At 58.6% G+C, this 24,436-nt stretch overlaps 1 protein-coding gene across 2 annotated transcripts; it reads right to left on the reverse strand.

The window, feature by feature from the left end:
* Window positions 4,151–23,366, reverse strand: IRX1 (iroquois homeobox 1). Of its 2 annotated transcripts, none has more exons than XM_018065740.1 (4): window positions 22,863–23,366; window positions 19,037–20,057; window positions 18,443–18,515; window positions 4,151–5,243 (listed from the first exon to the last, which is right to left on the reverse strand). In XM_018065740.1, the coding sequence occupies exons 1-4, from the start codon at window positions 23,136–23,138 to the stop codon at window positions 5,084–5,086; spliced, it is 1,530 nt and encodes a 509-aa protein (XP_017921229.1). In that variant the 5' UTR covers window positions 23,139–23,366; the 3' UTR covers window positions 4,151–5,083. The 2 variants fall into 2 exon arrangements, with proteins under 2 accessions (XP_017921229.1, XP_017921230.1); XM_018065741.1 differs by lacking the exon at window positions 4,151–5,243 and adding an exon at window positions 17,711–18,156.

Consider the following 24,436-nt stretch of genomic DNA (forward strand, 5'->3'; position numbering starts at 1 on the left):
AGAGTCCTGAAGACATCCGGTCCCACCAGCCTCACGGGGTCCTGTGGACGACGGGCGTGAAGAGCAGAAACTGAGGGTCACCCTCTCCTCAGTCCCTCCACCGGCCCCCACCACCACCACCGACTCACTGGATACGTGCACACAGAGCCCGGTGGCACCCCAGGAGTTCAGGAACAAGAGGCTTGCCTGGTGGGCTCTGTGACAACCTCAGACACGGGGTCTGGTCTGGGCCAGCCTGGACCAACCTGTCCTTGGGCTTGCTCGTCAAAACTCCAAACATCAGGAGGGCACCTCCATTTTCCTTGCAGGGTGACATCCCAGGCGTGTGGTCCCTGGAAATTCTGAGGCTTCCCATGACCCTGGGGGGATGCGTCCTCTGTACCCACCCACCCAGGAGGCAGAGCAGGCAGGTGGAGGGCCCCAGGTGGAGGGCCCCGGGTCTCGGGCATCACCAAGCCCAGACACCCTGCCCTAGAGCACGATTCCAGGGAGAGGAAAAGCCCCCAGCATCTCAGCTCATCTTCTGCTTGAACGTCTTCCTGTGGTAGAAAAAACACGCCCACTGGCGTGATCGCTGAGGCTCCTGTTCTAGCCTCTTTCTACCTGTTGGGAGGCAATGTCATCGCTGTTTGCCGGGATACAGATCATGGCTCAGACTGAGCTGGTGGAAGTCAGCATCTAAGACAGAAGAGGAAGGAAAACAGTGTGCTGCCCAGGCGACGGTAAGTGTATTTTCGTAAAATCTTTGAGTCATAAACGTTTGTGTGAGCGTATGTGCGTGTGTGCACTTCACGCATTTGAATTTTGTGCCACGGGGTTAGTCCGTGCTTTGTACTTGTAAGAAAGAAAAGTGCAAGCGCACGGTTCTCAATGAAGTCCACCGTCTTGTCCTAATCTAGGACATCACGGAGGCAGTGAGCAGGCAAGAGTCACAGCCCAACCTGGGCTCCGAAACCCACGGCAATGCACTTTCCATCTCTCAACTCATGTTTTGTGACTGTCGAGCGAACAATAACCGCAAGTGTCAATGATGAGAAAAATCACACAGAGAAGGACTTTCAGAACCAATGTAGTGAGGCAGAGAAGTGGAAAAGACACATGTTTTAAAGGAAATTATGGTTAACTTGGCATCAAACATGATGTCCGAAAGCAGTCAGCCCTGTGGGTTCACTGCCCGGCCCGGGACCATCGGCAACCTCTCTACATCCACCCTGACGGCCGCATTTGTCCTAGTGGGGGCCTGGTGCTTGTCCTGAAGGGAACAGGGCCCCATCATACAAATAAGGGGCAGGAAGACATTCTCCAAGCTGCCCAGTGACCCCGTGCTGCTTAATCTTTTGCAAAAGCTCTCTTTTAAAAAACTCATTTCAGAGCCAAAACGTTAACTTGTATCACTTCAATTTAGACTCTGAGGGATGCCACTGGGGGCTTTTATCTGAGACGTGAGCCTGCTGACACATTTCAGGTTTGGGGACAGAGGGGGCCTGGCCACACTCACTGGGAGAATCCCACTACAGGTGGACAGAGACCCCCTCAGGACACGCCTCCAGTGGGGTCCGGGTACGGAGGCCCCTGAGGAAGCACACCCTTGGGTCTAAGTGTGTTCCCCAGAGGTCACTTTTCACCTCCAAGGAGCACATGGAGTGGGAAGCCCTTTACTTCTCCTTTCCCAAAATCTCACCAGAGGTGCTGCCCGTCCTGGCCCCACCCCCGCGTGATGTGCATGTGATTTCCGTGTGTCCTTCCCGCTGGTCCACGCTCCTGTCCATGGTGGGCTGCGGTGGACACGTGACGACGTTTTGCACCTTCCTGGGACTGCAGGGTGACCGTCTGCCTTCTGCGAAGCCGGGCACCTCCCTGACTCCCCACCCAGCTGGGGGACTGGCGTGTCTCCCTGTCCGAGGCAGGGACAGAGGGTCCCCTCACCGCCTTCCTGGGGAGGTGCAGACATCTATATGCTTCTCCCTCTTAGGACCGTAAGGGGTTCTATGCAAGTGTCTGGCCTCAGTGGTAACAGACAAGGCTCCCAGCAGGGGCCGGGCCCAGCAGCACTCGGCATAGCAGCCGCCCTAACTCTGGGCGTTGCGATGCCTCCTAGTGCACGGGCCCCTCTGACCTGAGAAAGGCCAGGCCTCTGCCCCCCAATACTTCCATTTCTGCTCCCCAACCCATCCTAGGCATGCACCCCATTCCCACGCTGGCTGTCTTCTTCCCACATTTGTTCTCAAGAGAATAAAAACCCACTTCAGTCTTCAGCCGTCTCAGAGCTAACTCTGACTCACGCTAAGATGAAGGAGGCTGCCGACACCTTCGAAGGCAGTTGGTTGACTCAAGGGCTTTGCTCCCCCCAGCAGGAGGGGACCCCTGAGCTGTGCACAGGTCCGTCACGGAGGGGAAGCCCCTGAGCATAAGACTCAGGGTTGTTGGATTCGATGGGAAGGTCTGTGCTCCTCTCTCAGCTCTAACACCTGGGCGTCACTGAATACTCAGCCATCACGCCCATTTGGTGACAGTCAGCATCTTTCTCTCTCAAACGATGATACAGCAGTGGAGCCCTGCTCCACACCTCAGCACCTTTCACAGAACCGCAGACTCTCTCGTCACCCTGTGGTCCTCAGAGCCAAAAGGACAGCAGCCTGGGAGATGTTGAGTTTGGTTTGAGGTGGAGAGTTCATTCTCTACTAAGGACGTTTGGAAATTTGGCAGTGAACTGCCATCTGGAATAGAGACAGCGACAAACCATCTAACCTGGATGCCCCCGTGGAGCCCCTGGGGATGGTTATCTGCATGCATTCGGGGACTGGTGTGGGCGAAGCTCAGAGTGAGGAGCGGCAGGTAAATCAGATCCCAGGCACAGACGAGCCTACAGGAAAAGTTCATTGGCAGGACCCGCCGAGCTTTGGAGGAAAAACTACATTCTCCCTTATGGGTGAAAGCTGTTTGCCACTAACAAGAGCCAAAGCTGGAGTCAGGGCGCACTGGTCACCCCCAAACTTGGGTCCTTGGGGATCCTCCTATGACAGGAAGCTGGTCACCGACATCCCCTTCACTGTGAGATCACAGGATTATACACTCTTCGATGATACACCTGGGGTCCCATGCTGGCTCAGATAGTAAAGAATCTGCCTGCAATGTGTGAGACTTGGATTCTATCCTGTGGGTCAGGAAGACCCCCTGGAGAAGGAAATGGTAGCCCACTCCAGTGTTCTTACCTGGGAAATCCCATGGACAGAGGAGCCTGGCTGGCTGCAGTTCATGGGGTCGCAAAGAATCAGACACAGCTTAGCAATTGAACACACACAGATGCTACCCTTGGGGCCAAAGACACATCGTCACGATAGTACCATCGGCCTGCTCCAAATAAGATTACCTAAACCTCACTACTTGATTGACAGAGAATGTTCATTCATAGGAAGGACCAATTAATCTCTCTGAATTGAGGAATGGCTCATCTTTCATTTGCTATGGTGTATCATTAAAAAAAAAAAATTTGTAAAGCTTCAATATTCAGTTCCTATTCTGTTTTGAGGACAGCCATGTTGGACACATCCCTAGAGATGAGAAAGAAAGAAATAGCTGTTCCTTATTCTGTAAGGACCTGAGTTTAGCATCAGATGTGAAAATCATGACGCGCAGTCTCTGCAGGAGAGATAAAAGCCGGACCACATGCCGAATGGTATTTACAGCAGACGCGATCTTCAGAGGGGCTGTGGCATTTCCTGTGAACTTGGGGATGTGCCTCTCTGACGTGAAAGTCAGTGTAATGAGGAGCAGAACCATGCTTTCTCCCCTGCCTTCACGTGGTCCCAACGTTGGTGGTTATCAGCCTCTTGGATTCTTCAAACCAAGCGTTACCGTGCTCCACATACAGACGCTGCCCCAACGCCTGGAGAGTCCGCCCATACAGGCGGCCATTCACAAGTCCCCAGACCCCATGCTAAAAATAAGTGCATGGGGCATACGCCTTTCCTCTGGACTTCGCCCAACTGTGTACACACACTTCCCTACATTCCTCCGTGTGCACAAATAACTGATGTTCTCTGCTGGCTCCTCTGGTTTTCAGCCCTGGGACAACTTTTCTTCCTGCCAACGCCCCCCTGCACATAGCTGTCTGCCCCCAGACACCCGTTAATTGACTGCAAACACAACTTTATTGCAAAATGACTGCAGCTTTATTAAGCAACTGGATTTACAGGCAATAACATAATCAATATAACATTAATATAGCACATAATTAAATAAGATTTCCACAAGGTCCTGCCTGTATCCTGAAATATACAAAAGTTAATTGTTTTCACCGAAGGCATGAACCAGAAGGGCTGGAAACCGCACTTGGAGGAACAGAATCCCCAGCTGTTCTTGTTCTTAGAGCATCTCATCTGATACAGAGAGGGAGCAACACGAAAGCCACAGGAGTGCTCTATCTCCGAGAATTCCCTGAAGACCCCCCTCCCAGGCACTGGGTGCGGGGAACAGCCCTCATGCCATCAATTAATGCTCTCCTGATGGACTAAGACACTAAAGGCAAGTAGCAAATTGCATTTAATGTGTTCTCGCCACCGGCAGAAAGAGGGCCTACCACTGCAGGCTCTTGGAAAGTTACCATAGAATGTGCCGTGTCTGCTGAAAACAGTGAGGACTGGGTCCTCCAGGAAGGAATGTGTCCCCAGGGTCCTGTATGGTGTTTAAACACAGGGACACCCCCGCATGCTCCTGCCCCCCCACCCCCGACCCAGAAAGCCAAGTACTAGGGTGGGAGATGCGATGGGGGCGCCCTGGGCAGCTGCAGCCGTGGACCTTCTGAAGAGAAACCCTGCGGATGAGGAAATGTCTTTGGGAAGGAGCTCGCTAACTGGCTGGCTGGGCACACCCCTCCCCGAGCTCAGCCTCCCCAGGGAGCCCTGCCTCCTGCTTTCCTTCCAGTACCTTGGAACTGGCTGCTGGAACATTCCGATCCCTGCGTGACCCCGAGCCCCTTCACCAGAACGGAGTGTCTGATTTCAAGCGAAGTGGCCGAAGTCATGGGTAGCTCCGGGACGTCCTTAAGCCATTGGGCACTAGGAGCAACTCCACGGCCTCACAGTCAGGATGCCCCTCTTACAGGGATGGCTGGCCCCATGGGCAGGGCCCTCCACGGAGATGGTCTCGGTCCAGATGGAACATGAGCCCCCTGGGGCTGGCACGGGCTGTCTCGCAGAGAACGGGGCACTCGGGACACACTTAGATCAGAAGCCGAGATCCAGCTGGAAACAGAGTCAAACAGAGTCATCGCTCCTAGGGGCGAATTTCAGCAGGTCCTGGTAAATTCTCCCTATGAGTCTCCCTGTTTCAGGGCAGAGGATGAGGCCTTCCATGTGGGGGAGACCTGGAAGCTGGGGTGAGTGGGCCGGGCCCTGCGGTGGGGAGGCGCCCGCACCCCAGTCAGCATGCCCCCTCCTCTCTGTCCCTGCAGGACCCCCGCTTTTTGTCCCGTAACACCCGCTGGCCGCCTTGGCCCCCTTGCTGGGAATGTCCCCCTTTTCTCCATCCACAGGACTTGGGGGCCCTTGGAAAGCTCACTGCAACCTGGCGGCTCACGTGTGTTTCTACCTGCAGATGAAGGATCTTTGTGCCCGAGGGAGTCTACGAGTCTCAGGAATGGGAGACAGACCCAGCTGGGGCTGTGAAACAGGAGGGAGAGGGAGAAGGGAGGAGGGGGAGGGAGGAGGGAGGAGGGGAGGAGGGGGAGGGAGGGAGGAGGGGGGGAGGGAGATGGGAGGAGGGGGGGGAGGGGAGACGAGAGGAGGGGGAGGGAGGAGGGGAGGAGGGGGAAGGAGGAGGGGAGGAGGGGGAGGGAGGGGAGGAGGGGAGGGAGGAGGGGAGGGAGACGGGAGAGAGGGGGGGGAGGGGAGGAGGGGGGAAGGAGGAGGGAGGAGGGAGACGGGGAGGAGGGGAGGGAGGAGGGGGAGGAGGGGAGAAGGGGAGGGAGGAGGGAAGAGGGAGAAGGGGTGAAGGGAGGAGGGGGAGGGAGGAGGGGGAAGGGAGACGAGAGGAGGGAGACAGGAGGAGGGGGATAGGAGGAGGGAGGAGGGAGACGGGAGGAGGGGGAAGGGAGACGAGAGGAGGGAGAGGGGGGAGAAGGGAGGAGGAGGGAGAGAGAGAAGGGAGGAGGGAGAGGGGGGCAGGTGGGAGAGAAGGGGGAAGGGATGAGGCGGGGGAGGAGCGGGAAGGGATGGGGAGGGGGAAGGTGGGGGAGGAGGAGCACAGGATCTTCGTGCGTGGGGCCGGCAGCCGGGATGCCTGGGATGATGAACTGCACCCCAAGTCCTCAGAGCTGCAGGTGCCCTGGCTGACACGGGACACGAATGTCTGCATCCATGGGAAGCCAGGTCCTCTTCCCACAGACAGTGTGGGAAATGACATGCCAGCTTGTCGTATTTGGGCATAAAAAGACACTAAGAAAAATAGCCTCGCCTCCCGATGACAGAAAAATGACAACCAGATTCTGAGATGCCTCAGCTCTGGGACGGACGGGCTCCATCCCCAGGGGTGAGTGAAGGATCTGGGGGTGACAGAGGTCTCTGATGGAACGGGGAAGTTCTACCACGTGGCGGCACACGTCACGCGACCGTCTCCACACGTGGGGCTCTGACGACCGGGGGCGCAGGGGGCTCGGAAGGAGCCTGGAAACCTCTCCGTTCTATTCTGGCAACCAGCGTCATGGGAACCCTGGGCTTCTGGGGTGATTCCTGACCCCAGGCCCCCACCCCTGAAATTAAGAAAATAATAACTGTCCCCTTCCCTATTATCACAGGTAAATCAAACACCATCCGCACTCAGCAGCCATTCCCTAAATGTCAGGAATCGTTTAGTCCCTCAGTCGTGTCTGACTCTTGAGACCCCGTTGACCGTAGCCCACCAGGCTCCTCTGTCCATGGGATTCCCCAGGCAAGAATACTGGAGTGGGTTGCCATGTCCTTTTCCAGGGGATCTTCCCAACCCAGAGAACAAACCCGCGTCTCCTGCATTACAGGCAGATTCTTGACCACTGAGCCAGGGAACTCCAAGCGTTAGGAATGAACACATCTTAATTTAGGCCAAGAGGACAATGTCTGTGGCCGTGAGCTTTCATCTGAAATCCGCCATATCCCACACTCTGCACACCCGCGTGCATGTGGCTCACATGCCCAGACCGGAGGGCAGCCTGGAGTCGCCCCTTGAGGCTGCGTGGCGGGCAGGTGGGTGTTAACTGCCCCAGACGTGAATCATGTTTACCATCACACGGGGCCGCAGCTCACTGGCTTCTGGCTCACCAAAATGAAGGTGACATCAACAAGATTCCTTCCGTCAGTGGACGTCCAGAGAGCATCTTCCGTAGCTCAGCCGCGGGGGACCGTCACCCCTAACAGGTCGGCAGAGACAGCGACCTGCCCTGAGATCTCCTCACCCCTCCTTCTGAGACCATATGTTCCTAACCCAGGAAAGGCATCGTCACGGGTCAGATCCTCCCCGAGATGTGGAAGTGGAAGACGTGCGGCGATACCTGTAATGTGCGGAGCAGGAGTGCGGCAACTCTGGGGAGACGGAGTTGCCGTCAGAGGGAAGAGATGCTGCAGGAGGGTTTTTAAAGCCCAGAGGGATGCCTGCACATCAAAAGCACTCCAAAACGAGCAGCTGACTCTGATCATTGCGAATAGATCAGAAACATGTGTATCGAGTCCATTCCCTTAAAATGATGGCTGGGTGTTCCCAAATGCAGAGCATTTGGACACCTCAAACTTTCTAAAGATATTTGGGGTTCAAAGTAAGCCTTTTAGGGAAAACCAAAGCCACATGATTCTGATCCATTTATACTTAGCTTATCAAAGTGTTGTTCATTTTTAAACAGCTATTTGATGTCTGGGAAGGTCTTGAGGGTCTTCCTTAGAGCTTAATTTGTTTTTCTTTCTTAGAAATGGGAAGAAGTATTTCCCAGGAGAAAACAACTTCAGTCCTTAAAGATGAGGCTGCTTTCAAACTTGGCTGAGAAATTCCTTCCTGTCTTTATATTTAGGTGTGGGCAAGAAGGGGGAGAAAACAATACCGGAGATACGAGAGATGCAGGTCCGCGCCCTGGGTGGGGAAGACTTCCCGGAGAAGGAAAGGGCAACCCACTCCAGTGTTCTTGCCTGGGAAATCCCATGGACAGAGGAGCCTGGTGGGCTCCATCCCATGGGGTCGCAAAGAACTGGACACAACTGAAGCAACATGGCCCATGGTAAGAAGGGAGGGAAACGAGCAGGCAAGCGGGTGCTCGGATTCAAGACTCCTGCCCTGAAGCAGGTGCTGTGGTTGGCTCCCGGCGCTGAGGGTGGAAGCCAGCCGTGGGCCGCCTTCAGCTTTCCTCGGGTGACGCTGCCCACAGTGGTTCGTCCCTCCTGGAGCCGGAGGAATGGGGACAACAGTTTCCCATCAGGCGCCCGCATCATGGCTGTTCACTGGAGGAGGCGGCCTCACTCCTGTATCCGTCCAGCTACGACTGGAGCACAACTGCCGTCTACTTTTTGACTCTCGACCCTATGAAGCGTGAGAGAGAAGACGCTGTCCACACGGACAGTCGACGTCGGGCACAGAGAACCCGTGACCCTCGGAATTGGGGGAGATCCTGGAAGGAAGCATCTGGAGAGACTGCTGGCGTGACGGATGTGGGACCCGCCGGGGACAGGCAACATTTCACTACTTCCTTTTTTACTTCCGGGCGTTGATGCATGGCCCCTCCGGCCATGGGCTCAGCAGGATGTCAGGGAAGGTCCACCTTCCCCGGGAAGCTCAGCACAGACTTCAGCAAGGCGTGTGGGACTCCGGGGCTGGCCTAGAGGCAGAGCTCACACTGCGCGATGCCCGCCTGGAAAATGCAGACGAGACTGCCCACCGAAAATGGGTCTGTGTGCTCCTGCAGAGCTTAGATCCTTCCAGCTAAGGGTCAGCGAGGCAGGAGGGGTGACCGTCCAGCTGATTCTTTACTGGGAAGGAATTGAGTGCAGCTTGGGATCCAGGCTATGGTCCTCCAGGTGTGGGCTCCACCTGGCTTTCAGAATGACCATAACTTAATATGCAAAAGACCAGCCCCGCCCCCCATCACCTGCTGAAACAGGAACTGGGGCGGGAGCTGCTGGGAAACAGGTGTCTGAACACTTTTCCCTGAGGGGAGGGTGTGGGAGGTATCATGAAAGGAGGATGGAGGAAACATGTGGGTCTGGGTTTTCATCTGAGTCTACCTCTCTCAACCTCTGCCTCTCACTGTCTGTCTCTCTCACACACACACCCCACCCTGGGCACTCAGGGGTCCCATTCACCGCCTCTGCTCCCCAAGTTCACCCACTGGCTTCATCTGGACGCTGGGAGGTGGCGCCCCCCAGGCCCTGCCCCCCACCGGTGTCCTCATGCATAACCAGCAAGGGGTCCCCTGCGTGCTGCTCTGTTAGGGAGCCCCCACCCACCTGTCGCCTGTACGCGTTTGCTGTCAATGAGACCTGAGTACTCAGAGCGATGTAGAACCCCAAGAGGGACTGCTAGGATCGTCCCGGGGACAGGACCCTGCTAGCCCAGCCGGGGACGTTCTAGAGATGACGTCTCTGCAGAAGCGCCTGTGGCATCCACAGGAGCCCAGAGTCACAGCAATCCGTTCTTCCGTGGAGGAAACCTATTTATCTTCCCTCCCAATCCTCAGCATTTTATGCCCTTTATCATGACATCATGCGATCCGCCTTCACCTCTGCTCTTGTTTTTTTTTTTTTTTTCCATAAATCAGTTGAGTCGGCTGTGGTCAATTTGACAAACTCCATCCCGACACAGAGCTAAGCATGAAAACCAGACATCACACAGCCTCAAAAAGGACGAAGAGGAGGATGAAGCTCATCAGACTCTTCTAAAAGAGTCAAAGGACCTGGTGGACTACACGGGCTTCCCAGGCGGTGCTGTGCTAAAGAACGCGCCTGCCAATGCAGGAGACGTCAGCGATGCAGGTTTAACCCTGGGTCGGGAAGGTCCCCTAGAGGAGGACGCAGCACCCCACTCCAGCATTCCTGCCTGGAGAATCCCACAGACAGAGGAGCCTGGCGGACTACAGTCCACGGGGTCACAAAGAGTCGGACATGACTGAGTGACTAAGCATGGGGACGACACACCCACCCTCGTGTGGAGATCCATGCAGAATCGCCGGCAACAATGTCCGGTGCCAAGGACAGAGCATACCAGGGCCAAGTCCTAACTGGGCATGAAGTAGTCTTAAAATATCCTTTGAATGTTCTAAGTGAGGGGAGGCATTTGCAACCTCATCAGAATGTAGGGATTAATCCATGTGATGAAAGAGTATTCATTTATATCTGGGCCCAGGGAGGAGCACCGAAGACATATGAGAAAGATCTGTGCACACGGCTTGTTCACGCGTGACATGCACACACATGCCAAGGTAGAGCACACACGAGGCCCATCCACCCAGAGCTGCCGGAGGCCCCTTTGGGCTGGAGCCTGGACACGCAGCCCAGACTGGGCTGGGAGAGCGTCAGACCATGGGCCTCAACCAGGGCCCTGCTTTCAGGCTCAGAGCAGGGAGCCAGCCACTCCATCAGAGCTTGTTATTATAAGACATCCCAGCCACGTGTCTGCCCAGGGGTGGGTCTGTTTAGAAGGCGTACATATATCCATTTATAAACAAATAAATCAATAGAATTGTGAAAGAAAACAGGAAGAAAAAAAAAGAAAATCTTTCCAGACACTTGGCCTCTCCCTGCACGTCCTCCCCTGAAACCCCATGTTTTCAATTTTGCCACACCGAATCTACAGTGATGCCAATGTGTTTGCATTGCTGGTTCTCATATTTTTTTTTTTTTCGCTACTCACCCCGGGATAGCAAAGTCAAAAATATACCATCCTGAGCAACAGGACACATCTGTGGTTGATCCACACAGAAGCAATTAATTTCCTGGTGGTATTTTTACACTGGGGGCCTGGTGCAGGTCCCCATTATACAAACAAAAACTCCAGACAGCCCTGCTGCCTGATAAAAAATAAATCAGATTGCAGAAGGGCTGTTTGGCCCAGGACTGCTACAGGCGATGACTTGTAATGAGACGTCCCGACACTAATTATGAAGCTTATTAAAGACAATTGTCCAACTTGTTCTAAGTGTAACCTATAATCACTCGGAAAAAGGCAGACACCCAGAAGCCGCCGCCGGTGGCCCCTTGCTCTGCAGAGTGGACGATGAGGCATGGCTGGGGTGTGGCCCGCATCTCGGAAACGGTAGGATTGTCTCCGGCAGATTGTTCAGGATAAATGTGTCAGACCAGGCAGGTGAAAACCACCACGACTGGGCCAGCCACCAGGACCTCCCTCCCCTCAGACACCTGCCAGGGGAGGGTCTGGAGACCCGCCCAGCTAAACACATCGCCCACACCGTCTTTTCCCCGTTACTTAGTCTGAACCTTTCTCCAAGGTTGCAAAAGCAATATTTCAATGTACTCTTTCAGGAGGGGGAAGGGGAAAATGAAAAAGATTAATAAAGATGTTAGGAGGATGGAGTGCGGCGAGGCTTGTTTAATTATTCCCGCAGGACAGCCCCAGCGATCTGCTGACACTTAGCCCCGACCTGGCAAATCCTCAGTAAATATTAATATATCAACTCAAACAGGGGCCGTTGTTTCATTGGTTCATGGAGCTGGGAGAGATTCGCCACAGCGGTGAAAGAGGACGGCACAGAGGGGAGGAGACGCACGGCTTTGATTCCACCTTCTGCTCCACACTCGAGCTGGGAGCCCCAACAAACTGGCAAGGCCGCTGGGTCGCCAGGGCTGCAGAGCGACCCTGCAGATGCCTTTGCTTCCCTTTGTACAGCCTGCTGGAATAATCCCAAAACCACAGCGGCAAGAGATCAGAATGGAGGAGCAGGCAGGCAGGCACACGAGAAGTCGCGCTTGATTATCTGCAGAGCTGGAAATTTTAATAACGCGGAGGTCCGCCCTGGGCTCCACCCGTGTCCCCAGGCACCTTGACCCCCTGGACAAGAGCTCTCGGGAAGGGAACCCATCACTGCCGGGGTCTCAGCACTTTCGTCCACCTTCCCCCATCACCGCCTGCTGCACTCGGGCCCAGGTCCACACAATCCCACAGGAATAGCCAAGCACGGAAAAGGCCAGTTTTGACCAAGCGTTTGCTAGAGAGAAAAAAAAAAAAAGTTGCCAGCTGCTTTTTTTAATCTGGCCGTTATATGGTTGGCGGTGGTGGTATTTTTGGAGTTTCTCTTTCCCTTGCCTTAAATTCAGATAGCTGTTATTGACACATCCTCTCATAAATATTCCGAGATTCCTAATGGCTGGATGTTTGCCCTGGGCCCAGGAGGCCTCAGAAGTTCTCCGGTGTAAGAAAGGGGGCTGGTGGGGCCACATTTGGCTTTCAGATGTACTGTGCCTGCAGAGTTAATGCGTGATTAATTTTATTCATAAAAATGTTAATCACTTCATTGTGAGATCTTCTTAGCATTCAGCGCAGCCCGCACCTTTTTTAATTTCTGGTGCCCACCGTCTCGCAGATGTATTTAATATTTTCAGACACTGCCACAGCGATCGGAGGACCCAGCAATTAAGCATACGTTTAAAATTCAGTAACAAGCCTGGGCACAGCAGCGACAAACAAGCAAACAGGAGGAGGCAGGGAGGACAGGCTGCAAGTGACCAGCTCGCCTGGCTCACACCCTTCGCGGCCACCCCCGCCCCAGCCCCCAAGCCCTGGCCGCCTGAGCCCCTCCCCGAGCAGAGGAACCCAGGCAGCATCATCCCATCGGAAAGGTCAGCTTCAAGTGGAAGGAATTAAGAATAAAAGCCCTTCGGTTTAGAAGGTGTCACCGCAGGGGACCCTGGGGGCGGCGGGCACCGTGGGGTGGGGGGGAGGGGTGCCTGGGTGCACCGCCCTCCACCCCAGCCCCCTGGTGCAGCCGCGCCATTGTGTCCCTGCATTGAGCCAGTGCTCAGGACGCTGGATAAATGGATTAGGGGATCAGAGACACCCGCGGCGTCTGCAGAAACCAAAACGGCAGCCGCAGAAAGGGCTGCCCTTGCGCCCCGCCCGAGGAGGTGGGCAGGGGGTGCTGGGGGTGGGGGCGGGAAGAGGCAGCCCTGAGGCCCAGCAAGCCCAGGGACCTCCCTCCCTGGGCTGCCAGCCACCCGCTCTCCTGCAACTGGCTCAGGCCCCCCTCCTCCTCTGACCTCACGCTTAAGGCAGTTCCAGAATATTCGGCCACTCCTGGGGCCCTCCGGGACCTCTGCCCCAGGGTGACTTGCAGGGGCCCTGGGCCTGCTCCTCTACGGAACATAAGCGATAAACAAAGCGGCGTGAAGGCTGCTGGATTTTAAAGGTGACTCTATGGATCGTATCTGTTGACACGTTTTCCTCCACCGAAAAAAGAAACACTTTTTATTTGAAAAGGAAGTAAAATACTTCTGGGCTCTCTAAAAGCACTGTGCAGCCAGGTCGGCCAGGCCCTCTGACCCCCCGCACTACCCCCAAGGGGGCCCACGTTCAGACATCCATCCTGGGAGGGAGAGGGGCCATGTCCAGCTTCAGGAGCTGGGCCAGCTGTCCCTGGGGGAGGACCTTCTAAGGTCTGGCACCTGGGAGCTCAGACTAGGGCGGGGCCCTGGGCAGACCTGCAGGCTCCTGTCCCCAGCACAGCCTCGAGCAGGTGGCTTTTCACATGGAGAGACCAGTCACCAGCCAGCCCTGGGTGGACGGCCCTGCCCAGGAGACCCTTCCCGGGGCCCTGGTTCCTTCCATACACTCAGGGGACCCCTCGAGGTGGCGGGGTACAGTCACCACCCCAGGTTTCACCCGCTCTACTTCCTAGCTGTGCCCCCTGGCCACTCAATCCGGACACACCAACCGCCTCCCCCCCACCAAACCTGGAGCCGCATCCTGGTGGGGGGTGGGGGGTGGAGAGGTGAGGCAGGAGGCTCCCCGGGGCCTGGTGCCTCACAGGCCCACAAGGCGCAGGCCATGTTCTCAGTGGTGGGGGTACCAGAGCCTCCTCTGTCTGGCTCTCAGTGGTCCCGGGAGGCCTGAGCGCCTGGCCGACTTGCATCCCCGCACTGGGGCCCCAGCGGTCCAGGCCCTGAGCAGAGCGCGCCAGAGGCTGGTCAGGCCTTCCAAGCCCCTGCCGTCTGTATACCCCAAACCTGTGCCAAGCTGCCCCCACCAGCAACCCTCCCTGGACTTGGCTTCCTTCCCCCCTTTCCCCACCTCCAGCTGGGATGCCCCAGAGGCAAAACCCTGCTCCTACTGGTGCACGGGTAGCCCCATCACTTTCGCCAGCGCGTTCAGCAGCCCCAGCCTGACCCTGCCTCGGCCACCTGGCAACCTTGGGCCCACTGGCATGGGGAAGGGAAGGGAACCCCAGGGCCAGGACCAGAAAGAGGGCTTGGCTCAGGAGGGGGTCTCAGGACCCCAAGGCCCCGGCATCTGGGGAGAGGACCAGGGCCCACCCTGACCTCACCGTCTCCCTCTCCTCCCTCCTCCTCTGGCTTCTGAGCATCCTGGCCGAGTCCCATCGACAAGGACAACTGAAACTTTATAGGGCATGATTCATCGGGTGGCGGCCCCTTGGAGTCACAGTGAGTATTACATTAATCAGTGTCAGGCCTCTAAAACCAAGATATGAATATGAATTTTCCTATCGCAGGCGAGATAAATGTGCTGGTGGTGAATATAATTGATCGAGGGAGGGAGAGAAGGGTGGTGGGAACGATCTCAGAGACCAGCAGGTCATCAGTTCAGACACGGCTCGCAACCCGCTCCCCAAGTCCTCCAGCCAGGAATGGGGAGAGGGGGCTGGTCCAGAAAATCGCACCTGGGGCCATCTCCCAACGCCGCTGCCGGTCTGGAGCAGAGAGAGGAGGTCTGGGAACCAGATTTGTTCTTTCTTCTCTTCCCTCAAATAAGACCCAAGAAAGACAGAAGTGCGCTGTTCGGACTTGTTGGGGTGGGGGGGGGTCCTTTCTGTGGGAACCCCGGTGCCTGTGGAGGAGGGAGGCCAAGTCGCCAGCCTTCATCCAGCGGACGTCCATCACCCTTACATGTCCAGGTTTGGTCTCCTGATAAGACAACTGTCAGCCTACGAAACTGTCCTGGGTAGGGGTGGGAGGAAGGCAGGAGTGAGCGCCTCTGAACACACAGGAAGTTCCAGAAACACTTCCACTTTGGCTTTAAAGGCAAGGGGGGTGTCTAGGTCCACTCCCAGGTATTTCAGGACCTCCCTGTGGGAACCGCACACCCTCGGCGTGCACGCCCTTAGGTGGCTGCAGGCGCTGGAGAGATGTAAACAAATAGCCCACAAAGGACAAAAATGCCTTTCAACGCTCGATTAAAAATTCATGTCTAGCTCTTCACTGGAGGAAAAACATAACTGAGGCTGGCGACCTGATTTCTTTGGTGGGAGCTTCAGTCCCCAGGAGGGGAGCACAGACCCTTCACAACTTCTGGGCCACGGGGTTCTGATGCCTCAGAACCCCCTGGTGAGCAGTGTGGCCCAGGGATCCCAAGTGTATTCGAGAGAAATAAAGAATGGAAATATGGGTTGAAAGCACAGAGGTAGGCATGGACCAGCCTCTTTGATTGGGGGGGGGGGGGACTGGGGGTAGGGGTGAAAAGGGTGGAGCTGGGCCAGAAGCAGAGGATTCCAGGGCCCACCCGAATCCCACCTGCAGCCTCCCAGAGGCATCAAGAGTCTCCCCAAACGCCTTGCCCACCTGGAGAGCAACCTGTCTGTGGGCTGGGAGCTCCAATCCTCATCAGAGGGGCAGAGCACCCCTCCTCCGATGTCGGTAGGTGTGCCCTCTCCCCAGACACAGGATTGGATACCCTGCTTCCCAGAGGTCAAGGCGTGGGCCCAAGGCTCTGCCCAAGGACTCTGGACTAAGAGCCGAGGGCACGGCTGACCCTTCAAGTCCTAACAAGGAGGACAGGTCAGAGCTCCTCTGCTGATTCACAAAGCCCAGTGGGGATTCCTGGCAAAGGCTGGAGGGGATTCCTGGCTCACCAACCCACCGTCCACCCCCCCACCAACCCCATGCCAGCAGCCTACCCAGCAAGCCCAGCACCGCACGCCCCTCTCAATTTCAAACAACCAAGCGGCGCTCTAGAACACAGAGAAAGCCCTACGCCATCATTCGAGCCTGGCGCCCAAAGCAGAGCCCCAAAGCCAAGGACCCCCAGGACCGACACCTCCATCAGCCCCCCTTCCCGCTCGCAACCCATAGAGGGCGCCTCGAGCACGTCGGTAGGGACGGGACGCGGCTCGACCGCGGAGGCCCCTCGGCTCCGAGGCCCAGCCCCCGGCCGCCCCCTGCTCCCCACCCAGGCACTCCCTTGCCCCGCACACTTGTGTTCGCCCCTTCGCGCTCCTTTCAGCCCGGGGGACCCGGCGGGAGCCTCTTCCTTCAGACTGATGGGGGCTGGGGGCGGGGACGCGCTGGAGAAGGACGCGGCGCCGGGGCCGGGGGGCGGCCAGGGGTTTGCGCCTCCCGTTCGTTCGCTGCGCCAGCGCCCCTTCCGCCGCCGCAGAGGAACAGCACCCCGCCGGTTTCATCCCCTCAGCCGCGATCCTAGCTGTGGAAAGCAGCCCCGGGGACAACGGGTCCCAGAGGTCTCCAGGGCGAATACGGGGGCCTGGCTGGGGGTCGGGAATGTCCAGCCTGGCACCAGGGACTCGGCCTTGGCCCCAGGGGGCCGACTAACCCCGCGGCCTCCCTCCATCCTCGAGGGCGGTTTTATAAACGTTTGCTTTCTCGGTGCTAACGAATTCAATGCCGAGTGTCCGGCACCCTCTGGAAGCGCAGGTTGTGCCCCCTGCTCCGAGCGCCCAGCCCTGACCGCTGCGGCCCCCCAGGCGCCCGGCCGGCTCTCACCCGCGCGTCCAAGCTCCACCCGCTTTGTTTCCTACCATCGCTCCGGCTGCCTCCCGAGCAGCGCGGCGGCCATCTGGGCGATATTGGCTCCTTGGCTCCCTGGGTGTGCCCAGGGCAGGGCGCCTGAGTTTAAAGGGGCGTCCCTGGAAGACCAAAGCCCGCTCCCCTCTTTGCCACTGTCCCACCCCCACCCCCGCCGCCACCATAGCAGCCCCCTCGCTCAAGCCCAGAGAGCTACCTAGCTGCCTCCCTGGCCTGCCAGCAGGAGTGTTTCAAAAAAGAAAAGAAAAGAAACTTCCAATTTATCCAAGTGTGATTTAGCCAAATAACTAAAAAATAAACTGAAAGCAAAATTTCATACTCCATTATGTCCTCATTCTACCCACGAAATGCCCTGACGCCACAGTGCACCGCTCAGACAACTGGTTATAAATTGATTTCAAATAGGAAGTTCTCCTTTGGGGACAGGATTGAAAATTCTTTTCATTCCCCCGCCCCATCGTTTCCCACTTAAAAAAAAATCGTTTTATAAACTGCCTTAAATCGAACTCATTTATGTCCTGAGAAAGGCATGCCCAGATAACTCTGAACTGAACTGCCAAACAGAAACTGCCCTGGTAACATTAACAAATTCAGCAACCGCGGAAAGGCTGAGAAGCACCGGCCTCGGGGGCGGAAACTCCCCAGGAGCCCCTTTCCCCAGCCAGGGGGTAGAAGCCCCCCGCCAGGATTTCGGATTCCAGGGTTGAGGACGCCCGCGGCGACGCCCAGCCACACACAGCAGCAGCAGCAGGGGCCACCATTTCGTTTAGTTTATTAGACAAAAATATATGATTTAGACAAGTTCGCTGACGCGATATTTACAATCTGAAATCACTCTATATACAGGAAGGGGGTGGGGCGGAAGACACAAGCACGTGGTGGGGGCATTTAACGAACCGATAGTAACCCGGAGCACGGTGACAGCCACCGAGCCGCGGGCACAGGCCGGCCGGGCTGCCTGGATGTGGAGCTCCGGTCGGACGAGCCCCTTGCTGCAGAAAGCGATGGATGGGAGAGTCCTCAACTTCGTGGCCAAATCTGTCCTTTGCACCGGTCTGAAATATTTGTCTTAATTCCTCCCTCATCCCTTCCCTCCCAAAGATCTCCCCCCTCCCCCCGGGGAAAGTCAGAGACGACCCTGGATCAGGCCGACGGGAGCGCTGCTAGAATCCGCGGCGTCCCTTCCGGCGTGGCCAGCGAGCTGCGGGGGGCGGGAAACAGCGAGACAAGAACAGCGCTGTCAGTGGACGGAAGCTGGAACCCGGCCGGGGGACTCTGCCAGCCGAGAGCCCAGAGAGGGGGCGCGGGGTCGCTGGCCGACGCGGCTCCCGGCTCGGGAGAAACCCGGGTGGACTCCGCCAGCCAGCCGGGGCGCCGCGGGGCTGGAGGACCAGCGCGCGCGCGCGGTCCACATGGGCTGCGCGACCCGGACCCGCGACCCCCGCCCCTCGCCCACCGCCCGGCTATGAAGGCCCACGGGCACTCACTTGTCGCGCGCCGGCTGGAAGGGCGACTTCAACTGCTGCGCCGGCGAGTCCGGTCTGGGGAGGAGGTCTCTCTCTGGGAGGGAGGGGGAGATACCGAGCTTAGGACCCAGGCGGGGGAGGGCTGCCTCGGAGGGGCGCTGGGCCTCCCCCCTCAACGCCCCTGGAAAGTGCCTCCAAAAACACCCCCGATCCCCCAGGGGAGGCCAGCGAGTGAGCAGGCTTTCTTGGGGAGCTGAGGGCCTTGGTCTCCCCTCCTCTACTTCAGACAGGAATCGTGGCTCAACCCCAGCCCAGTGGCCACCGGATCCCACCCTCCCGGGCAGTCAGTGCCCCCAGCCAACGCCCCTCCTGGCCGGTGATCCCCTCCACGCCATCCTCCCCGGGCCGGTGCTCCTCTGTACATCCCCCACCCCCGCCAGTGCTCCCCTCTGCCCCGCCACCACCGGGCCACTGATCCCCTCCACCCCTCACCCCTTAGTCAAGGCTCCCCCGGCCCCAGCCCCCTCCCCGGCTAGTGCTCCCCTCTGCCCCCTGGCTCGCCCTGGTTCTCAGATTCCTGGCCTGGGGCAGGGCGGACGCCCCTGGGTGCCATACCTGGGAGCGAGGGGCTGCTACGGGCCGAGGCCTTGTCGCCATGGAGCACCCCCGCGGCCACAGGGACGGGTGGCTGCGGCGGGGGCGGCGCCGACAGGTGAGGGCCGTGCGGCGCGCCCACGCCCAGGAAGGAGCGCACGTTGAGCAGCGAGCCCTGTGCGAGGAACGCGCCGTTGGTCCAGTTGGAGAACTTGCCGATGTGGCAGGTGTACAGTCCGTGGCTGGGCAGGAAGGCGGGGTGCTGCAGCGGCGCGCCCGCGGGGGGCCCGTGCGCGCCGCCAGGGTGGCCGGAAGGCGGCGGCGGCGAGGCCTTGGGCGCACCGTCGGGGCTGGTGGCCGTCTCGGCCAGCGACCAGATCTTGGGCTTGCTGTTCGGCGCGCCCTGCAGGCCGCCCACCGCCGCAGCGCCGGGGCTCAGCAGGAGCGTGCTGCCGGGCTCCGGGAGCTCCTTGGCCAGGCCCAGGGGCGAGTCCGGGGGCTTGAGTGCGTCGGTGGCCGCCAGCGGCGAGCCCTGGTCCCGCGCGAGGGCCGCGGGCGCGTCGGGGGCGCGCGGCGCCTCGGCTTTGTCCTCCTCGTCCTCATTGCTCTGGTCGCCGTCGCGCTCGTCGATGTCGATGCTCTCCAGGTCGATCTCCTCGTCATCCTCGGCCTTCTCCGGGTCCCCCTCGGTGTCGCTTCCGAAGAGAGCGCCGTCCTCCTGGTCCTTGCTGCGCGCGCCCCACGTCACCTTGTTCTCCTTCTTGAGGCGCCGGCGCGCGTTGGCGAACCAGGTGGAGACCTGCGTGAGGGTCATCTTGGTGATGATGGCCAGCATGATCTTCTCGCCCTTGGTGGGGTAGGGGTTCTTGCGGTGCTCGTTGAGCCAGGCCTTGAGCGTGCTGGTACTCTCCCGCGTGGCGTTCTTCGGCCGCCCGGGGTCCCCGTACTGGAACTGCCCGTAGGGGTAGTAGGCGGGCGCCGTGTGGGCTGCGAAGGTGGCGGGGTGCACCCCGGGGTTGTCCTTGAGCTCATACTGTGAACCCTGCAGCCACAAGGCCCAGCGAGGGAGGAGGGGGAAAGCGGCAGAGAGAGAGAGACAGAGAGAGGTGAGTCCCGAAACTGCGCGAGCCGGGGACAGAGAGTCCAGCCTGCTCCGGAGCAGGAAGCCGACCCTAATGCACCACCCGGGTTGGAAGAGGGGGTCAGGTCACAAACGGCCCCCAGAAGCCTCGCTTCCGCCAATCACCGAGACTTTTTATTTTATTTTATTTGTCACTCAAGAAAAGTTCCAGAATCCTCGCAATGTGCTCCGAAGACCACAGCGGGAGCCGGGGCCCCCCAGAATTTCCCTAGGCCGCCCTCACTGCCCCCACCCCCACCTCCCACAACCACTCCAGAAGCCCGGATTTCCAAGTTTATCTCACACTCTCTCGAGGGGAAAACCTTTTAACTGGGCTGATAACACAGTTTCTCCAAACTCGGAGGACCGAGAGCCCAGCCCCCCCCCCCTTCGACCCTGAGGGGGTCAAACAAAATAAACCGTCCCGGGTTTTCCGAGAATCCAAATCCGCCAGCAATTTTAAATGAAAGCACACTCCCTTTAGCTCCCAAGTTAAATCTGCATAGAATGGCTCACCCGCACTTAAAGGTCTTTAGAGGGTGACAGGCAATTTAAAATTTTAATCCCGGCCGTGATCGACAACAATAACAAAAACACCGTTTGTTTTTTTTAAATACAAAAAGAGGGCTTATCCGGTAAAACATTAACGCGAGGCCCCGAGCGCCGGCTGCGCGAAGCAGAACCGCTTCCGCGGCCCCCTCTCAAGTTTGACTTTGATCAGGAGCTAGCAAGCACAAACTGTTTGCAGGCATTTAGAGGCGGTGATTTATTTGCAATCAATATTCTTTTTATCATCGGTAGTAAAACACAGCAAGTCAAATTATCCCATCAGGTTTTTTGGTAAATAACATTTTATCTTTCTAACAACCTCATTAGGCCTCATTATTACCATAAATTGCCCAGACGGACATTCACTCACAATTTTACCTTTTGACTTCCAAATCCCCAACAGTAAGGGCTTGGAAAACCTAGGCCTAGAATTTCAGTTTGAATTTAGGCTTTCTTTCCAAGAAGGGACGGGAGTCCGGGAGGAAACACACGCACATACTCACACATACCTTTGCGGGGTTGGGGTGGGGGGTGGCGGATTTCTATATAATTTGCCATTAAAAAAAAAAAAGCATCTGTTTCCAACCACAATACAATGGGAGCGGGTCCTCATCGCAGGGCCCCCACCCTCCTGCACAAACACAGGCAGGTTTCCCAAATGGCACATAATTGTATTCAAATTTTCTGTTTAAAAATATAAATATATATATATTCTCCATGTAAAAACTGTCGAGTTGTGTTAGCAGAGGGGGACCTCCGACTCTGAGAAAGTTGCAAAAAGCAGAAGATTTCTTGGACTATTTAGTTCGGTGGTCGAAGCCACACAGACAACGTTTCTCTGGCCAGATTTCGTTTTCTGCCTAATCTTTGCAAAACGTCCTTTGCACGTTTCTAATTATTTTGGTTGTAACTGTAAGGAAGACATTTCGGCCGCCTCTCTGCTGGGAATTCTCTTTGAAAGGATACCTTGTAAATCTCTCATCGCTTCGCCGGCATCCCCACCGCCAGAACAAAATGGGAGCTGATCTTTTTCCAGAGCAACCGAGCTAAAGGGCAGCTGGGGTCGCTTTCAGAGAAATAGGCTTTCTTTTCAAAACTACAAGAAAAGTTCCAGCAAAACACGCCGGCCGTCCCGCTCCTGTACAGTTGCTGTGTGTTTATTTTCTGTCTCTTCTTCGTGGAGTGGGGAGACCTGCGCGGGGGGAGGGGTTGCCTGCAAATGGCATGACCCCGCGGGCAGCAGAGCAGGAGGGGGCTGCCTCCTCGTCCCCTGCGCCCGGCGTGCAGTCCCCAGCAGTCCGAAGTTTTAAACTAGACTTCGCAGGCAGACCTTAGAGAAACGAATCCCTTAGACCAACGGCCCTGCGGAGCGTTCACTCTGCAGCACACTCCCCACCCCACCCCCGTGTCTGACACCCACTGGGACAGGAGGCTGAGAGGACAGCATTTACTTTCAGCCCAGGGACACGGTTCTTTTTAATCCTCCATTACATAACGCAAGGGGAAAAGTGCTTTTCTTTTCGGTGCAAATGAAACGAGAACTTTGACAACTTACGGAAGTCAAAGCAAACACCGTTTCAGACGCCAACAATTATTTCGCCTTTTTTGTTTTTAAATTTCGAATTTGCACTCAGGCCTTGGAGACCCCCTCGGCCCGTCCGATCTCCATTGTCAGCCTTATCCTGACCGCCTCTATTTCTTTAAAAGGTTCCCTCGGGTGCTTGGGATACAACCGCTAGAGTTCTGCCCAAGAGGGAGAAAATCGAGTCTCCGGGCCCGGCCCCAAAGCTGAAAGGGTCGCTCAGCGGGGCCTGCGGCCCGGGAAGGGGCGGCCGGGTAAACGGGGCCCGCCTGCCCCGCCGCCGCCACCGAATCGGGGGCGTCGGGCACGAGTTTGTCCCGACCTTCAGCGCGGTCCGCTGGCCCCGGGCCTGCTCCGTGGGCCTCCCGACTCCCACCGGGACCCCCCCCCCCGGGCGGCCCAGGCCTCCCATCTCCCGGCTTCCCCAGGCCCGCCGGCCGGGCCGTTACCGGGCCGGCCTCTCTGCGCTCCCCGCCGCCGCCGCCCAGCCGGACAGGGCCGCTCTCTCTCCCCGCCCGGGCCCCCGCCCCCTCGGCCCGGGCGTCCGGATCGCGCCGCCGGAGGGCAGCGCGTGAGAGTGGACCGGGAGCACTCACCATCTGCGAGAAGAGGCTGAGGTCGGCGGCGTAGGGCAGGAAGGCGCTGTAGTTGGGCGCGCCCGCGTAGGGGCCGGCCGCCGCGTACATGCCCAGCACCGAGGTGACCGCGGCCGCCCCCGCTCCCGCGCCCAACTCCGCCGCCCCCGGCCGGCCCGACGAGGCGGCAGCCGCGGCGGCGGCGGCCGCAGCCAGCACCCCCGGGCGCTCGCCGCCGTAGGCGCCGGGCCCCGCGGCGCTCAGGTACTGCGGGTAGCCCAGCTGCGGAAAGGACATGTCCGCGGAGTCGGCGGCGGCAGCGGCGGGCAAGTATCAGAGGCGGGGGAGGGCAGGCGCAGGCTGCGGAAGGCCGGGGTCGGGGTTGGGGCAGCGGGCCGCGGGCCGGGCGCGCTCGGGCCGGCCCGGAGGCGGGGGCCGGTGGCCGCTCCTCGGCCCGATGCTCGCTGGGGCCCGGCTCCCGGCTGCGCCCGGCTCCGCGATCGCGCGCCGACTGCGGCGGCCGCCCTCCGCTCGGCGGCGCGGCTTTCAGACACAATTTGAAGTTGATGCTTTGATTGGCATCCCCTTGAGCGCTGGCCCCGCCCCCGGCTCCCCGCCCGCCCCCTCCCCGCCGCCCGCCCTCGCCCGCCGCTCCCGCCCCTCCCGCCGAGCACGTGGTGCCCCGCGCCGGCCGGGCCACCTCCGCCCGCCGAGCGTCCGGGCGGCCGGGGCGGGCCCGCAGGCCGCATCCCGGCCGGCGCGCCCGGCCGTCTGACAACCTGTCGACGCGGGTTTACAGCTGGCGGACACCGGGGTCTGCAGTTTCGCAGCCCTGGCGCGTCTTGCTTGCTCACAAAATACCACCTCGGCGCCTGCTTTCCCACCGTTGGGCCGGCAGGGAAGGGGCGGGCGGAGGCGCGGTGCCAGCCGGCGGGGAGCTCCCTCTCCTCCGAGCTCTGGGCTCCTCCTCGGGCGTCCCCCCCCCCCGACCTCTTTTGGCACAAGTGCCCCTAAACCGGCAGGGCGTGGCCCCCCGAGGCGGGTAGGGTGTTCCCCTGCGCAGCCCACCCCCCCCCCCCCGGGATTAACGGGGCATCCCTCCGGCAGGGGCTGGCTCTCTGCATTCTGAGATGCGGGCAGCCGCCGAGCACCGAGAGCTTTTCCAGCGGTGTGAACTTTGAGAAAGGCCACCGGCTGGGAAGCTTGGAGGAAGCTAACGGCCTGTTCTTTGGGCGCTGGGGGCGGGGGTGTGGGGAGGGAACCTTTTCTTTGAGGAGAAAGCATCACCGCGGCGGGAGAGACACAGGCCGCCCCCGCCCTGGCGATAGGAGGGGCCAGCATGGCCTGGACACCCCTCGTTTGTGCACTAGGCGAGCAGATGCTGGAAGTCAGCTTGTGCGCAGCGCGCCGGCCGGAGGCGGCGCCGCGACGAGCCAGGAGACGGGGCATCAGGCTCCCGCCGCCCTCGCCCCTTCTCTCCTCCGCCTGACCGCCAGCCCGAAGAGCCGAGAGCGACACGGCAGGGCATCGCGTGCGCTTGGGAGGGCGGACCCGGGGTGCCTGGGGTCTGGTGGGGCTGGGGCGCAGACGCCCAG

The sequence above is a fragment of the Capra hircus genome, chromosome 20 (genome assembly GCF_001704415.2).
Source record: "Capra hircus breed San Clemente chromosome 20, ASM170441v1, whole genome shotgun sequence".
NCBI lineage: Eukaryota > Metazoa > Chordata > Mammalia > Artiodactyla > Bovidae > Capra > Capra hircus.